The 18,760-nt window shown below is 39.3% G+C and overlaps 1 protein-coding gene and 2 long non-coding RNA genes across 3 annotated transcripts in view; 2 read left to right on the forward strand and 1 right to left on the reverse strand.

Moving 5' to 3' along the window:
• Window positions 1-18,414, reverse strand: part of LOC122406773 (protein FAM13B) — a 35,832-nt gene extending 17,418 nt beyond the window's left edge. Inside the window, exons 1-5 of the mRNA XM_043412476.1 lie at window positions 18,119-18,414; window positions 14,874-15,636; window positions 12,701-12,835; window positions 11,755-12,136; window positions 10,006-10,249 (exon numbers count right to left, since the gene is read on the reverse strand). Coding sequence (XP_043268411.1) covers window positions 10,006-10,249; window positions 11,755-12,136; window positions 12,701-12,802 — 728 coding nt within the window. The 5' untranslated portion in view covers window positions 12,803-12,835; window positions 14,874-15,636; window positions 18,119-18,414. The remainder of the gene's footprint in view (window positions 1-10,005; window positions 10,250-11,754; window positions 12,137-12,700; window positions 12,836-14,873; window positions 15,637-18,118) is intronic.
• LOC122406780 (uncharacterized) lies at window positions 50-2,580 on the forward strand. The gene is made up of 3 exons (XR_006260070.1): window positions 50-2,185; window positions 2,284-2,368; window positions 2,441-2,580. It is a non-coding gene; the product is annotated as an uncharacterized lncRNA (long non-coding RNA).
• LOC122406781 (uncharacterized) lies at window positions 3,226-5,824 on the forward strand. Its single transcript, XR_006260071.1, has 2 exons — window positions 3,226-3,957; window positions 5,573-5,824. It is a non-coding gene; the product is annotated as an uncharacterized lncRNA (long non-coding RNA).
• Window positions 18,415-18,760: the final 346 nt, after the last annotated feature.

Here is an 18,760-nt window from a genome sequence, read left to right on the forward strand (position 1 = left end):
CGAAATACAACGATCAATTTTTTTTTTTTTCGAAATCTTGGAATATAACTAACGAAAAAATTCAATAACTTTTGATGTGTGTACGGCTTTCATATGCCGGAGTGATAAGTGTCAGAGAAAAGTCGATATTCAATAATGAATTTGCTGCTAAACTACACGGTAACTAGCGTCGAAATTTTGCAAATCTATCCAGTACGTATTCATTTTTGCCTACCAAAAATATCACCGCGTAATCTTGGATAGCGAATATTCACCCATCTACCTTTTGATTCTCTCCGTGTAGGGAATCGTGATGATTATTTAAATCTTCGGGTTGACAAATGAGTCTTGACTTGACCTCATATTTCCGACGATGTTCTCTGGTTATGTCAAAGCGACGTGTTTCGTTTTGGAGAGCGGAGTGAGAAGGAAACCATACGAAATAAGCATTGAGCGTGTGGTCATCGACCAAATGAGCCACGTGGAGGCTACGTGGGTTCGAAAACGACGCAAACTTTTTTACACGTGTTCTCGTTACCTTTGGACCCTTGCCTCGTAGTCTATTATTTCTTATTCTTAGTCTCTGACATTTTTGTAGGACGACACACGTGTTTTTTTGGCGCGAGACATATTCAACGACCGCCCGAATATCTCTCTGAATTCGTGCCATTTTTTTTCAACCTCCGAGACCGGATTGCATAATTATTGGTCGGTTGCCTGAGTCCAAAATGGAAGTAAACTTCGAAGTGGCGCGAGCGATTGTACCGAGCTTACAAACTTGATGGTTTAATCATCCTCGTTCATTAAGGCAAGGAACATCTCCTCTCGATAAACAGGCTTTAAATAACCTGCAAAAATTTCAAGAACAAATGTTTGTCGAAGCAATTCTTTGAGGCTACCGCGCCGCTACGAATTTAAATGTACTAAAATATCGGCCGTACTAAAAAAAATGTATTAAAAAATGAAAAAAAAATGTTTCTTCTTCTTTTAAAAGTGAAGGGGTCCTCGCATTTCTTATTTCTCTGTTTTTGTTTTGGTCACACGTGTGCTCCTGCACAAGAGAGACAGGCATTTTGCGGACGGGAGGGGATATCGCTAAATGGAAAATCACAAGGATCCGCGCCCTCCACGTTTTTGCGGCTGCTCGTCTAACCGGTTCACAGTCTCCTCGACTCAACGAGCTATACGGTACGGCGTATCGTTTTTTTCGAGGATATACACGTGGCACAGCAGTAAAGAAAATACAAAAAATCTTTGACCTATCAAAACGGGGGAATATATAACAAGTTTTGTGGATAAAACGGTATTCGAGTTGAATGTAAGCACGGTCCTCGACGAGAGAAGTGTTTTCATAAAAATAACACAAATGGAGAAGGATCTCGACTATTTTTTCGAGCTCGAAGAATACGAAACGATTGTAATTCACGAATTTTATTGACAAAACTGCTCGTGTCCGTCGTCGTGCGCTCCAAATGCGAGGGTTTTTTTTTAGGCAGCCGCTTCACGTTTCCGGACTCAATTTACTGCGTAAATATGATTTCAGTGCCTTCGCACAATTACTCGGCGTGTTTGAACAATTCGTCAGCTTCATTCCCCTGTTTATTCGCGACCAATATTGTACTAATTGACAGCATAAATATGTGGAAAAATTTTCCAAAATACACGGAATCTTCGAGCACTGTTGTTTACCTTTTTTTCGACGAGTGCGCTATTTTTAGGTTTTGTGAGGTCGAAGACGGGGTCGGATCGCATACGCTTGACGCAGATCTGTGTTTTGCGGTTTACACATCCGACGCGCACTCGTTAAATCGCCTTTTTGAAAATCGTTTTTTTATCGAAACTATGAATTGTACTCGTATAATTAAATATTCACGGAAATTGTGTACAAACTATTGTAATGACGCGAAAGATGATTCAGGATCAATGTCGAGCAACTTTTCAACCGGAAGGGCGGTGTTCCTGCTCCTGCAAAGATTTCGGTCGTAAAGTTTTCAGGGTCAGCAAGATTCAACGTCTATACGCACGTATAGCCCCTTCAAGGCCACGATCCCAAGACAATTGTCGGACTTTATTTTCCAGATTATTTCGTTCGGATTTTTCAGAGTGAAAACGTGACCTTATCGCGTGTCTGTGCGCAGGAAAAATCATTTTCTGGGAAAGAAAAAAACGTTTTTGAACGAGAATCTTTAGTTGAGTCGTCAGGACTGTAAGCTTTAGTAATTTGATATTCAACTGCGTGAACGTGACAATGAGTAAATGAGAAATTCATTCTAGAAGTAAATTCCATGAAAATATTGTTCGCAGAGTAAAAAAGATGAAGAGAAATGAACGTAAAATGGATGCACGGAGAAACTGAATTCATCGATTAGTTTTCGATCACAGAGAGCGGGTAAGTGAGTTCGAACGTTATACGAATCACACGCGAATCGCGCGTTTCGTTGCTAACCGGCGCGGCGTACAGAGACAGAGGAGAGCACAATTGGAGAAGCGGAGCGAGAGGGAGGGGGCTCGGATCGATTGACTCGAATTGCGCTTCGAGGAAACGTGCATTTACGTCCCAAGGCAAAATTCAATTTGGACTACCCTCATCACACTTTCCATGAGCCATTTTCACCTGGTATGCGAACGATGAATTGTTTCCAATGACAAAAAAAATGGGGAAGCTTCTTTATTTGATTAAGTGTACAGTGAGCTCAATAAAATTCATATTAATCAAATAATGCAGCTGAATATTTGAACGTTAAAAATTATCTCGTTAATTATTTGAACTAATTTTGAGAAAACTCATTTTAATCCAATTTTCTTTCCACATTCGAATTTTCTACGCTAATTTAACTCGTAAATGCACAAAAATTTGCTCAACACTCGACGAAACGTTGAAGGGAATATTTCGCTGCTGTGGTGCTTAGGAATCTTCTCTACCGAGCATCTATTTTTTTACCGCTGAAAGTTTGGACGAGAAAATAATTAGCTCAACGTCTATTCGACGTACGGTCACATTAAATGGGGAAAATCGAATAAAATTGACGCAGAATTAGCATGAAACTATACGGTCGTGTAACAAAGTTCATGTTTTTTTTTCACCATGAAAATTCTGGGTTAAGTAAAATCAATGAAAAAGCTGCTTGAACTTGAACTTCCTCACTGAGTTATTCCCCTCTCAAAATAAACAACGACTCATCGTAAAGGCTATAAATATATTTTTCTCATGTTAAAGTATTTATACAAGAAGCATCTATCGTCTAGACGTATCGTGGACGAACGAGAAGTCGAATTTGTTTGTACGAGACGGAGCGTGTTCAGAGTCCTGGTAAATTGCCAGGATTATGAGCGACTCGGCTGAGTTATACGCCAAGAGACGAAATTATCGTGTTAGTATCGATCGGTGGATTGGGAGCAGACTCTGCGCCGTAATTATCGACTTGACGGGCCGAAAATGAACTTTCATTTTTATATTCTTTCGTATATCTTTCAGCCAATATTCATGAATCGATGAATCGAGAAAATTGTTAAAAAATGAAGGAAATTTCTGTTTGAAAATGAAAAAAAGCGTGAATGCAAGCATCGAAAATCGCATTTTATTCTTCAACTCGGTCACGTATTTTTATCGCTTCATTGTCGCGAATTTAATTTCGCAATGAATGAAAATTCCGATGCCGGAGATAGCGCGATCGCTCCAAACCGAGGAGTATCGAATTTAGTTGACTCTCTCACCGGAAGATGTTTCTGAAATTATAAATGAGTTACCAGCGAATTGAGTTTACGACCTCGTCGGATATTCGATGCGAAACAAACACGACTGCGTTCACATTTCATTTAATATTTCGTACCAACTCATCATCTCTCACTTTTCGGATCCGGAGAGACTTTAATTACTTGAGGAGATCTCGACGATAAAATTCTCACCCGATGATCGTCCAGGGGAAAAAATTGCTCCAAATGAAAAAACTAATTGAAAGCATCGAGCGGATCATTATTGTGAGTATGCGCTAGGTTGCGAGAAAATTCGCACCGAGAAGACCCGACTGTGAGCTTACTTTGCTCACGGCCCTGAAAGAAATTCATGGCTTCGGAACATTGATGCACGCTTTTTCTCTTTTGTCCGATAATCCTGTTAGGTTTACGATAATGTTTACTCTACTACAGCTTCTGCATGGAGCGTTGAATAAACGACGATGAGCCATGAACTCTGTGCCGAGGCTCTCCGAAAATATGAATCGATTTTTTTCTCTTTTCTTCTCATGTGTAAAAATATCTGAAATCAATTGCATCACGTGGATCGTAGAAGCAGAGAAATCGGCTTCACTTTTCAGTTCGGACGGATCATTCCACTTAACCCTTACCAGTCACACCTCAAGTTTCTGGCGTAATAGTCACACGGGGTCCAAAGTACCCCACTCACTTTGGGGGACGATAAATAATTGAAAAAAACCATAACGATTTTATTCTATACGTGTTATTTTTAATATTAAAAAAAATGTCAAAGAAAAGAATGCAGGAAAAATGACTTTTTTCACAAAAATTGATGTAGAAATCGTTATTTTTAATTAAAAAAAAATCAACTCGTTCTATAAACCTGAGAAATCAAGCTTTCAGGTAGTATTAGTTAAATTTGTCACGCTGGGGTGGATCGGACCCCGGATCTTCGCACGGTCTGACTTGATCGACTACCAAAACTAAACTAACTAATAAATTCTCGAAAATGTTTCCATATTGTTCGAAAGAAAATGAATGTTCTTGAAATTGTATTCCGAAAATTCGATTAAATCGAAAAGTCAAATTGCAGTTTGTTCGGGATTATTTCACGATTTAAAAATGCTTTTCGACACATTTTTTCAAACTCTTTTAAATATTTTGTTCAATAAACAACTGTATGACTGTAGAAAATGGTGAACTCGTTGATTTCAAATGGCACAAGCTCTGTGGAATGAGCAAGTCGAATTTTCCTCTTTTATTAACAAACGCTGAAATTTCTTCTGAATTTTGTACAAATTCATGAAGGTTTTCGTGGGTGAAAAATTAAAAAACCGTATCGTTTGAAAACTCGAGTTAAATTTCGATCATTTCTTCCACCTCTGTGAAAACCCAGAGCCCAAAAACTTGTGCGTGTAAAAATGTGGGTAAATCGTAGACAAGGAAAGATGAATGGGTCGAAATAATCGAGATACTGGGCGATCAGTGTACACGAATGGGAGACAGTGCAGGACAACTGGAGAAGGAAAAGCGAATGCGTCAACCATGATAAATAATTCGATAAGTCAATTGATGCGTGTCGCGACGCATTTGTGGAGAAAATTGCGTTCGTTACAGTTACAGGTAGAAATGGAAGGGATTATCGATCAATCGGTTTGACCGGATGTTTATTAAATTGGGTCAATTCGGGGGGAATATTGTGCAGTAACGATCGAGCGTTGCTGGTTCATGGGCGAGGAATGAAATGAAGCAGGAGAAAATCGAGGGGCAGGGGGGGTCGAGTGTCATCGTTGTATACATGTGATCGCTGCGTTATGAGGCAAAATTACTTAATCGGATTTCGCGTATTACGAGCAGGATTAACCTGACACATAATCCGCTAATAAAGTCTATTTTGAAGGTCGGATGAGCGAGAGATGACGAGTGGGATTGGAACATCGTTTCGAAGGGCATTCCAGCGTCGCGATCTCAAAGCTTCCAGGCTGGACGATTCATCCAAGTTTTTTATGGGCCAACTCGTTCGTATGGAAGTGAAGTAATTATGAGACATATTATTGAAACCTCACCGCTATTTTCAACTCGATAATCGATTTTATGTAACCGTTAATACGGTCCCACACATTCGTTTCGTCAAAGCACTGTACAACCTCGAGCACGTTGAGTTATCATTTTCTTTTTTTTTTCCAACATGCGAATATGATCGTTATTTATCGTCCAGCATTTTTCAACGCTCGTATCAATTATCCCGACAACATCGCAGACATGCGGCGTTTCATGCTGAGTCAAGTCGTTTTTTATCAATCTCTCAGACGCGGAGCCATTATTTTGTTCTCGTTAACTCCCTAGATAGAAATCTTGGGGGAGACAAAAGTTCGTATGTTTTTACGTTTGACTATTTAGGACTCGGGAGCTACGGAACTCGCTTCAATTATTCATTTTCGGTTATGTGACTTTTCGACACTCCAAGATTCGCTGCGTAGCGACGAAGGAACGTGTGGACAACAAATTTTCAAGAATCAATCTGAATTTTTGAACATTCGCACAAAATTAATGATTAACAACCGTTTGAATTTTCATTCACGACCAAAGAATGCCCAAATTTTCTCCCATTTTTAATACTTTTTTTTATTTTTATTTTTTTTTTTGGGAGCCTCGGATCCCAGGCGAAAAGCACGAAAATCTACTATTTTCAAAAGAGCTGGCTGCAAATGCGGTAGAAAAACTTGAATTCGTTTCGTCGAAATTCTTGATTTTTATCAATTTCACTTGTTCCTTGGAGAAAGAAAATGAAAATCATGGGTTTTGAGTAAAAGTTCCGAACGTCAGGCTCTCAGATCCAACAAAAATTGAAAACTCAAGACGCCTCGTCATTTTCGCGTGTTGCTCAACGCGTTCCCAAAGTCTCGAAATTCCGAGTGTCCAGAATTCGGATGCGATCGAACTGACATGAAATGTCTTGTGCTATTCGATCGTCGCATACCGCACTATAAACTCTGTTATGATTCACTCTTGAAAGGGATATCGAGTTTCTCGGATGTCTACGTACATGTGCGGGCGACGGGTCACAAAAACCGATGGAATTGTCGCTTTATTATTGTCGTGTTGTCGAGCCACTGACAGCAAATGAGACGGAGAGAAAAAGGGCTTCGAATCTAATTTCAACTAACTATTGAATGTTTTCGAACATTCCCAAATCGTACAATTCGCCCAGGGGTAAAAACGTGAATATTCCGATTGTAAAAGTCCACAGACCAACGAGGAGAATCGATCAAACAGGATCGTAGACGAAATTTGTTGTTTCAACATCTTTTTTCTTCAACATTTTTTTCTCTCGATCCTTCAAATTCGACCATAATTTTGTGATGAAATAAAATTTGTGAAATAGTGCGCTGATGAACAGAAAAAATGAGTCACTTTGTTCCACCACTTTTTCAATCTGATTTCAATAAAAATCTCATAAACGTGACGCGCGAGTCGACTCGCACTTTGTTTATTCGAAGAGAAGTTTTATTATTTCAGGGAGAGCAAATGTTCGATAAGCGAAATCGAGATTCTGAGATGAAAGAGCTCGCAGGGACGAATTGTCGAGGCCGAGGCTTTTCACGGTCGTTTTATTCATTTCCACAGACATGCTCGAAGACGCGAAAACTCGTAAAGGTTTGTTTCGCGCGTGCACTTGGATGTGATGCATGCGTCGAATGCACCGGAGCTTAATGGCTTAACGCACCGCGTGAAAACGTGCCGGGGCGTGGATAACCGAGATTTTCCTACGCGTCGCACAGGTTTGTCGATCGAATTAATCACCAGCTCGCTGCAACCACAGCCAAATACCGCAGCAAAGCGTTTTCCAAATAATTCCTATGAGAGTCGATCAGTTACGGTAATACTATTGTGCGACTGAATTTTCTGTTCAATGCCATCGAAAAAACCGCAGAAAATATCGAATTTATTTTACGATATTTTTAAACCGCACGAACAAATCATTTTTTCAATTTTTTCGTATTCTCTCAAAGTCGGTTGACTACGTAATCAGTAATTTGAAAACAAATCGTTGGAAAACCGTGCAGAAGGAATCGAACATTTCGAAATGAAGTTCGAGTTTGATTCAAACGAATTCCGATATTTATTTCAAGCGTCAAAATAATCACCGAGAACGACGTTACTCGAAAAATGATTCATCGAGCCGTTCGCTTACTCCCGCACTCTAAGGAGGTTTGTTTACATTCGTCGCGTCGTCTTTGAACAAGGACGAGAATATTTTTTTCCTCTTTGATACTTCGAGTCCGTGACCCACAACGCATCGACTGATTGAATTCTGTACCAATTGTCGATAGACGGGCACAGTCGAGCAAATTTTGCAAACCTTTCCCCCCGCCCCTCTGTTTCTCTCCCTGGCATACAAATTTCTACTAATTTCCGGCTAACTCGAGCTCGTATGCGGAGAGTATGCGAGTACTGGTATCAAGAGTGAGGAAATGTGAGACTGGAAATCGCGTGCGTATCAATTCGTCATAAAAAGCTGTAATCTCAACTTCCGGAAATGTCCCTATTAATCTTAAACTTCCGGTTTCAATTGGCATATTTCGATGCTGACGAAAGCGTAATCTGAATCTCTGAGCATTTTTTATCCTCCTCTGCAATTAATTTATGCTTGCTCGTTTTGTTTCATGCTTTTCTGAACAGCGAATGAAATTTGACTTTCTTTTTACATGAGAAATTTTTTCAAACGCTCTTAAAATCCAGTCTTCAGACAGGAAGTTTAATTTTTGAATTCATCATCATTACGTTTGCCCTTTTTTACAGTTTTTTTTTTTTTCAGCAAGGAACGCCGTTTCGATTGAAATATCACAATGTTCCAAAGGAGACATTATCGTTGGCGTTACTGCGAGATAAATGTGACGTGAAATCGCGTAGAATCTTCACGTGACCGGGTAGAAAGTAGTTTCCCGACTCAATGTGTGTTTACGAACGCGAATGACTTCCACCTAGTTTCTTATAGATGAAGTTACTGCAGTTGCAGTCAATCACCGTTTCGTTGGAAGTGCTGGCTCCCCTGAATGTCGACAAATCCCACGGGAATATTGCATCGCAGATTTGTCGCGTGTTATAAATTCCATTTAATAATGTAAGACTAAGCTCAAATCCGAAAACGAAGATGAAAAGTTGAGCCTTTCGATAAGTTGAAGTTGGACGAGGCAGTTTTTTCCCCAGCGAGAGCTACTGAAACACTCAAATCGTTGCGGTAAAATTTTGATATTTTGTTCCGTAGGAAATTAAACTTTCAATCGCATTGCCTACACGGAAGGCGAACAAATCACTTTTTTTTAGTTCCACCCTCCAGGACCGAAGTACTAAAACTAGGTAACTGCTTGCCATTTGATATTCTTTGGAGAGGATTTTATTTCTTGAAAACTCGGGATAAATTTGGTGGAAAAAAATGACAAAGATTTTCCGGTAAAAATTCGTTTCGCGCTTTTGAAATTTCTTTTTTTCTGAGAGGATAAATAATTGTATGTTCTCCTACCAAATAAAAATCGTCTCAGTGAGTCCTAACACAAAACAAAATTAGCACTTTTGTCAGGCATAATGACACGATTAGCTCGTACTAAAATAACATGAGAATTTAACGTTGAAATAAGCAAAACTCGAGACCTTCGACAAGCAGGAAATCGGCGAATAATTGTGCATTGTTCGTCATGCTCCGTTAACTCGTGATAACTCGTGATTTCGATGTTAAAATAATGTAAAAAAATGGACACGCATTATTGTTACGCAACTATCGTACTACGAACCAAGAAACATAATTTTCAGGAAATCTCAAAGTGCAATTAATCGTGGAGGTCGACTCGAGACTGGAACGCTTACGGTGTTGATCGGCGAAGTTTCTCAAGCGTGATCGATACTTATTTTTTTCATTATTTCAATTAGCAAACATTTTTTAAAAACAGGTAAAATTGCGATGGATGAATTACTGTAATTAGTTCGATCGCGATCATTTTTTCAGGAGTCTTTCCGTCTTTCGCTTTTTTCTCAGTCACGAGTGGCGAAAGTGAAACCCAAACAAGCCAGTTTTCGATTTACTCAATTCATCAAACCTATTCAATTATTGAAAAATCGAAATTCACGTGACTTAACGAAATCAGACGCCATGAACGCAAAGTCCAAACTTTTTCGTGTTTGGCCAGGCATCAGGATCGATTTTTTTCATAAATGTACTTTGTAATTACGGAGCATAGTTGATTAGCTCTTAGCTTTGTCTGAGAACTTGTCATTTTTCGTCTAGCTCGATTTACAAAAGAATAGACAAAAAGTGAAACGTGTCTGGTCACTCACCAGTCTGGAAAGAGATCCGATGCTTCGGCGAGAATGTCACGCAACAATGTTGTCGCTGGCGGAACGTGGGGCAATACGACAGGTGCAAAAACACCGCAAACGCCAGAACTTCGACCATGTCTAGCCTCGTATTTGCTCAGGTAGTTTGCTAGATATCCGAACAGCCGATAATGCGACGGTGGCAAAGTTTCGAACAATTGTTTCGTCTCGACGATCCACATCTCCCGATTGCTCTCGAATTCTTCTGCCAAATATAAAATTATTTCCAATTAGATCAAGTTTATTTTCAATGAGATAATAAACTCACAACAATCGAATCTCTTTCTCCCCGTTATACAAAAATAATCAGAATGTAATCATGAAAACTTATTTATCATTCATTTTTCATTTTTTTGAAACGTGAATACCTTTAAAATTGATTAATTCAAACAATTATTTCATCGATTTTCTCACTACTGAGGATCAAAATTTCGTTTGGCAATAAGCTCTAATCCCACAAGCACATCGAAGATAGAATCGATCGCCCGAACACTCCCGACTACGAGGTTCACAGCGACGAATCATTCTCAGTGATTACTACCAGTTTCAAGTTTCAGTTCGAATTCTCCGAAGGAAGTTCAAAACGTCCCGAACCTCTGTTTCCCACGAGTTTACGAACTATTCATTGCCGAGTCTTGCATTCAGAGACAAATCGACTTTATGTGGTCTAGATAATTGTTGCATCCATTGAGAATTCCGTTTGTGGCGTTACAATTGGATTTTTCGGTCTTCCACATCGATCGTTCGTTATTAATTTTCATTTATTGCCAAATTATCCTTGAAATAGTCGATTTTCATAATTCCAAGCAAAATTTTATGAACCAAACTTTTTGGCTAGTGTTTTCTATTGAAAATTGACTGAAAATATTTTTGTACTGCTAAATTACGTTTTAAATGGAAAAACTAGATTTTGGTGATCCATCAAAATCATCTATCGATCCGTTGTTTCTTCGATAAATTATTTATAAAATAATATGTAAAACAGCGTGGATGGAAATATCGAGAAATTCCGCCAGAATCGCAGCCAAACACTATTATGAAGGTGAAGGTTCCATCAGGGAGTCTAAGAGTGGGCAGCAGCGTAACAACCCACGTTCGAGTTAGTACTTCCGGTTGAAAATAGAATTCAGTGCAAGTTTAGCCAATTTTAATTTACGGTCTATACCAGAATAGCACGTTTAGCATTTCAAAACAAGGGGCTGCTATCGTTCGCAGTTTTATCTTATAAAGTGAAAAACCATCCAGAAATGCAAAGTTACAATGTCGAATAATAATTTGTAGAGTTTTAAAAGTATAATTTTGTGTTTACTAGAATAAACAAACCGGTCTGTTTTCAATCGTTGATTCGTAGCTATTGTGCAGCACTGTATGGGAAACTATTTTTTACAAAATATCACTAGTCACAGTGACAAACCGAATTTTTTGTTGTCAAATTCTGAACTTCTGCTTTGGAACTTTTATTCTGTATTTACTATATAATTTAGCTGATGCGAATTGGATTTTATTTGTAAAAACGGAGATTTCAATCTACGGTTCAGAGCTCGACTCCATTCAAGGAAAAAACGAGACTGAGCAGATCGATTCTCAATGGTTCTCAAGAGTTGGGGGAAAGGGCTGTGCGTTCTTGTGGGATTTATTTTCGATGTTTATCATCGAAAAAACTTGTGCAGATATTCTTGAAATAGAAGTATAAAATTTTCGAAAGCTCACGTTCGTGAACGTCCAAGAGACTTCCGACGAGTGTGGAAGGTACCAAAGGTTGGGGCAGTTCCTTGAGATACTGCCTGAGTAAGGTGGCAGCGGTTGGGGGGCATGCCGCAGCCTCGAGATCGGCATCGCCACGACGTTCGAAAGCGGTTCTAAGACGCTCCGTCAATCTCGGGCTCCCACCGGACAGACGAAAAACGGAAGCGTTTTGAAATCCGTTGATCTCGATATACGAGCACAAACGATGCACCACGTAAGGCACCCCCGTGTCGAGATAAGACTCGACGAGGTCTAGCCTTGCACCAAATACTCGACTCGAACTTCCGCCACGTCCGAGAAGCGAACCAGCGAGTACACGCTTTACTCTCGCCAGACGGGACTCGTCCTTAAAACAGAAAACGAAAATACGATTAGCGAATTCTTTTTCATTGGAGTATCGAAAAAAAAACTTTTCATATCCCGATACTTCGTTGAATGGGCTATTGAAATTAAAAAGGGAAACTTGAAATCTTCCAGCTCACACACGTTCATAAAGGCCAATTATACTCGAAACTTTAATAAACACTGACAAGCGAACGATGCTTTCAATATGAACAAAAATAGCTGATAGCTTGAAACTTTTCATTTTTATAGAAGCAAAAAAGTTGGTGGTCGTTAAGCAAAATAAATGGCAAACGAAACTTCAAGAGGAATGAGAATCACTTCCATTTTTTTTCTGTTTTACATTCTTTAGAAAAAATCATCGAAAAAATTCGGTTATTTATTTAGCGAAGACGCAAAAATATCGACATTTTGAGAATTTTAACAAATTTTCAGTAAAAAAATCACTCTTTCATTCTGAAAACTTTTTCAACTCTCTCAATTTAATTAATTGAAATTCTTCTCGATGCAGTACTCACAGTAAAATTTTGTCTGGAAGTCTAATAATCAGTCTGAAGAAAGAACGAACCTTGTCATTTGCTTGTTGGCGAGTTCGAGAAGGACTTGAAGATGAACCATGATGGTGATGATGGTGATGGTGATGAAAAGGATCTTGCTGAGGGCGTCTCATCCCACTTCGTCTGCACCGCGACCCACTGCCGCACTGTCAAAAGGTGTTTTTCAATTTCACTTGTCAACACGATCAGCCGTGAACGCTAATGGAAAAACTTATCTCAACGATAAATTTCGAGCATGCATCTAGAGTCGCGGCAGCGACTCTGAGACAAGTACATTTATGTTATGACGAGTTGCTGCTGCCAGAGACTCTTGCTCCGGAGCGATAGCGTTTCCAATTGTTTTAAAAAATTTTCAAAATTTGTTTTTTTTTTAATAATTAATTAACTATAGCACTTCGGAGAATATTATAAGTTGACATATTTTTTCTTTTTTTTTTTTTCTTTCTTTCGATTGCGACCTCTTCGAACTCTGCAGTTTAAAGCGTTGAAGAGATATTAATTATTTATTTTTATTCACAAGCGTACCGCGTTTACCAAACGATTTCGAATGACAACCAAAAAACCTCAGGCAACGAAAAAATCGAATGAAAAATTCGTACGAGTACATAGATAATCTGGAATTTCTAATAAGTTTTATCGTATAACGAAAGAAAAATAACGAAACTGATCGATATTTTGCACAAGTCTTGCATTTTAGGGATAATAGGGAATTGTCAATGGAACAACGCTCGTAAATATTCGACCGATCAATTGATTTTCACCAACAGAGATTATTCCAATCAGAAAAATTCAATCGACAATTGAAAACGTTAAACCACTGAAAAATACGGTTCTTCAAAAAAATGTTTTTCTCGAGGCCTGGCTTACAGTGACATTGAGACAATCCTCAACAATTCCATAAGCACTGTCTGTTGGAAATTCGACATATTTTTCGACGGAGAATGCACACGGTTCGTTTACAAGGAATAATCGAAGAAAACGATCACTCAATTGACGATGAATAATGAAGCTAACGTGAGCAATATATTTTTATCAAAAGTAAAATATGCTTCAAGTCATGCCAGTTATTTGGCCTTGGATGATCGATTAAATTGAAATTAGGGGTCGCTCGAAGGTTAGCCTTCGTTTTATTTCTAGGTATTTCATCTTCCTATCACATTCAATACCGCTTATCGTCTATGCGTGCTCACAAATTGTCTGTTTTGACACGAAGTTGAAGTTCGCGACGTTGGAGTTCAACGAAATGAACGAAAAAAGATTTTTAATCAATGATTTTTTTATTTCACGAATTATTGATGTGGCTTTAAAAAATAACGAATTGGAAATCCGGCGGGGAAGAAAATTGGAGATTTACTGGAATTATTTGAGAGTTTTTTTAGATCATTTCGTTGGACTCCAACGTTGGAAACTTCAGCGTCATGTTTTGACGATGCTTCGTGCAAAGTCAATAAATTAACCCTTAGTGTGCACACCTTCGCAGCGAGACATTTCGTGCACATGGGGTCACTTTGACCCCAGGTCATTTTCGACATCGAATATCTTGGTAACTATGCGCTTTTCGAAATAAAAGGTTTAGTCACTTTTTGCAGTGAATTGATCCAACTTTAAGGCTGCAAAGTCGGATTTCCAAAAAAATCTTTTTTCATTGTTCAAAAACGTGCTCAAAGTTGATAGTGCCCGTAAAAAGCACTTTTTCGGTTAAATCTCTCGTAAAAAATTAAATTTTGAGTTTTGAAACAAATCCTTACAGAGCTTTACAGACAAGTGTCCATGCTTTAAGGGAAAAATAGTCCACTTTGCAACCGTTCCAAAAAGTCTATTTATTTTGGAGTATGAAGTGGCTATGCTCCCTACTTTTAGAGAGGGGATAACGATTTCTTAATATTGGCGGTTTTACTTATGAGATGCTCATCTGTAAATGCTATTCGTGTGAGAAAAAATGTTGGGGTCAACCTGACCCCAGATGCACATTAAGGGTTAAGAGAAAATAGCTACTCAAAGTATTAAAAATCTGCTGATTTCTTGTTAACATGAAAAAATGAGAAAAATTTTATTTAATTACTAATTGTGCAGACGTGGAACAATCCGTGCTCAACTTGACAATGAGATTGTTAAAATGCAAATAAATTTCTCAGGGAAAAATTCTATTTCGGTGCAGTAGCGTCGAGCGTGTTGAAAACTTACAATACACTCTCTCGCAACTCTCCACAGATTGATATATGCTGAATTCAGTCTGGAAGCCGTAGAAAACGGCACCTGTGATCGAACGATTTTCTACCCCCGGTCGGCCTGCGGTTTTTCTCGCAACAGTGAAATTGCCCCGACGACGATGTATCTTCGCTTCTAAGCACGAAATCTCGTTTCCCCTCAGTGTGTGTGTGTGTGTGTGTGTGTGTGTCTGTTTTCCTCTTTTTTTTCTTCAACGTTTTGCACGATCTTGAAGGAGCAAAAGAGCGCGTCGGTGACGCTCTATCGACGAGCGATAAACGAGGAAATATTTGAATCGAATGAAATAAATTCGAGTGCGAAAAAAACGAGCGACGTTTGATTCGCCTTCTGCAGCGACGTTGCCCGACTTTCGGGAGGACTTTGCGGTTTCTCCACAATATAAAAGGCTCGAGTATTTAATAACGTTATCGAATTTCACGCGATTGACTTATTGAAAAACTTGAAAACGTGAAAATCAACGAGTCCCAGTTTCATGTCCCAATCACGGCACATCATAAAACAAGTGTCGCCCTTCCGTTAAGGCGAAGGGCACTTCCTATGGCTGCTTCAAAAAATGCGTCGACACCAGGCGTAACGTAAGCATCGAGGGTCGGCGCACCACGAGATTTCCTGTGTTTCGGCTTGGCAAGAAAGGGACTCAAGGTCACCACCGATTCACCGATGAACCTGGCATGACTTCGATCCCTTTACGCGAAAACTTCTTCAATCGAACCTTCCTCTGTAATCAAATAAAAAACAAACTCATCAAATGGTCGCTTCTGTCACAGCGGCACTCGTGAATATTGCCAGCGTAGGAAATTTATTCAAATCGAATTTGTTCCCTTTGTCCCTCGGAATCATTTCTTTTCCGCAGCGGTTATCGTTTCGTTTCGCTCTTTTACCAAGTGACGTAATTCCCCCCGCTTAACGAGAAAGTACCAACTTTTCATTCCCCGAGCGTACGCTTCGTTCGCTTTTTCTTAATTATTTTTTGAAAAAAAAAGTGATAAAGTACGTCGAGTGCGAGTACGTTTGGCTCAAAACATATTCGAACACTCGAACTTCCTGCACGAAATGTCAAAAGTTTCATTGATATCGATAGTAACGAGAACAATATTTCGAATATTTTAATGCGATTGAAAATAATCGTGAAAGTTCGTCCGAAATAATTATGCCGTGATTCGTTATTTCTGTTGTCAGTTAAAGTGTCGCTCGATCTCGTGAAAACACTGCGCGCACAGTGACATTGGAACGGCCGAGCCGAGAGTCAGTTCTTGGTAATCGACCAAACAAATCCCCGAGTTCCCACTATTTTTCTTTCCGCTGACGAAAAACCGGAATAGTCTGTTTTGTTGTTTTTCGTAGTTTTGCCTCTTTCCCTTCAGAATATGTAACCCATTTCCCTCGGGGAAGCCTTTCTCTTCATCATTATGTCTCTCGAGCAAATTATTGTTTGAGTTGAAATTCCTATACGAAAGCTTATGAATAAAGAGGCATCTGAGAGAGAGGGAAAGGGCAAGGAAAACGAGGGAAAGATAAAGACGAAACAAGATAAACATAGTGACATTGCTATATTTACGTAACTCCTTCGCTCGGATTCTATTGTATTCGCGGTTGAAAGCCTCCATAATGATTATTCGTAGCCTCCGGATTCCCGTAATACAGTGCACGCATAACCATAGTGTAAGATTTAACCTTAAACACTAATAATAATTATTACGATTCTACAATTATTTGAGGCAATCGAATGATACGGTTTGGAGAACGGATATGCTGAATAATCGATAACTGCGCTTGAAAGGAGGCGGGGCGGTACGCGGGTGAGGGACAAAAGACAGAGGAAACTTCGAGAGAGTCTACAAAATTTTAGTTCAAATTAATTTCGTTCCAAACGAGATAAATTTGTGTATATAGGAAGAAAAATAAAAATGAAATCGTTAATTAGAAGGTTAAACGCTCAGTTGTCGACGGTGGCCCGGGTACTCGGCGCTCGTATGCGAGTGCGAAGAGCATAAAATGTAGTCCGTACTCGGCCGACTCACGCAGAGGCGGCCGAGTAATGTTTCAAAATATTTTTAAAACAAAATTCTCGAATAATTTAATGAAAGATTTAGTTCCATTGAAATATTGCCAGGAGCTGTCAGTTGATGATCGAAATTCGTCATAGTAAGGTACGAGCGAGGCAAAGAATATGGAAAAATGTAAATAAATAAAAAAAACATATCGATCAACGTCACGCGACACGAAAGAGCTGGAAGCTCCCGAGACGTCGCCGCCATATCGTTCTATCGTTCGTATCTCTGGTCACTATGTAAACAAATCCCGAAACTCTATGTTCGTGTCATTCTCATTGTTTAGCAACAAAATTATATTCTTCGTGAGAATTTCACTGATAATATTCACTGATAACGAACACAGGCGTTCTGAAAAATCAATTATTTATAACAACGATAATTCCCCATCGGTTGAAATTGTTCTGACCAATTGCGTTATCGTGATTGTTGTCGCTATTTTTGATATCAGTATCAAAATCGTGGGATGCACTTTTTAAAACACAATCATAATGAGCATAGGAACGAGGTCGCGTGTCTCATCGACTTTGTGCATACGGGGCTAACGTACCCTTACCAACCACACACGGATCGATCGATGTGTTACCCAAGCATTAAATATATCTTAGAGAAACATTGAGCACGTGAGCCTTTTATTTAGCGAGTGATTTTTTCTTTTGCTTTGTTTAAAAAAGTTAAATGAAGAAACAATCGTTGTGTACTTAGAGTTCTTAAAAAAACGTTTCGAACAGTTTTGCTGTTTTTTGAGAAGCATCGGTCTCAAGAGAGAGAGAGAGAGATGTGCGAATACAAAAGTCAACGGAAGAAAATGATTTTCGGTTTTTCATGTTGCTGAAACAGCGGAAACAGTTCCAGAAAACCTTGAACTTATTTTTCGATGCGTCTCGATTATTGTTCTTTCAATTCTTGGTGTTTTAACTTGCCATTCGATGCTTCGGTGCAAAACATCAACGAGAATGATAAACTGACGAAAGCCTGGTGCTATGATTTTCTAGTCGAAATTTTTTATCATTTCGTGGTTTGAGAATTTTTTTACGAGTGTATACATCTCGAAAAGTAAAATCAAGTACAGTTAATTAAAAAAAGAAAAAAAAACGAAATAATCCCGTCGAGGGTGAACTGGCATAGGAATAAAAAGTTATGGATTACCTGTACGTGTTTACCCAGGTCATGCCTACTCGATTATCACATCCGAGAGGTTGTCGCACTGTTCAGTCACGCGTCTATCGCAATAGAGAACAGCCCGATTAAGAAAAAAAATAGTATAAATCTGGCGGATAAATTGTCAGTTATTCCGAAAAGTTTTTCCGACGTTCTACACTTTGGGTAAACGGAAATGATGGCTTCCCGATTACTATTGCCGCCACCCCGCGGTCGTCGTAACCGAATGAAAACTGGGTATATCGCGCAGTCTTCCGGCGTTTACACGCAACCACCTTTCCCTGTTACCTCATACTGGCTCATATACACCGTGTAACGTTCTCGCCACCACCACGAGAAACACAAAATTTGCGCGCACTAGGGCGCATGCACCCCCGCTCTAAAATCAATAGAGAGACGTTTTTGGTCACGTGAGATTCAAACGCGCACTCTCTATCTCGCTTGTTTTCCTTCTTCTTTATTTCTCTCACGGTGGGATTCCAGAAGAGAAAGGATCGCGATGACTGAGTTTTTCTCACTCCTACTCCCAGTTCTGTTTTTAGCTTTGCATCCATGCACGTTTGTTGATAAAGCGCGAGGAGGTAAACAATCCAAGGCTCGCAGAGATGACCACGGAATGTCACGTGTTAA

The sequence above is a fragment of the Venturia canescens genome, chromosome 2 (genome assembly GCF_019457755.1).
Source record: "Venturia canescens isolate UGA chromosome 2, ASM1945775v1, whole genome shotgun sequence".
Classification (NCBI taxonomy): Eukaryota; Metazoa; Arthropoda; class Insecta; order Hymenoptera; family Ichneumonidae; genus Venturia; species Venturia canescens.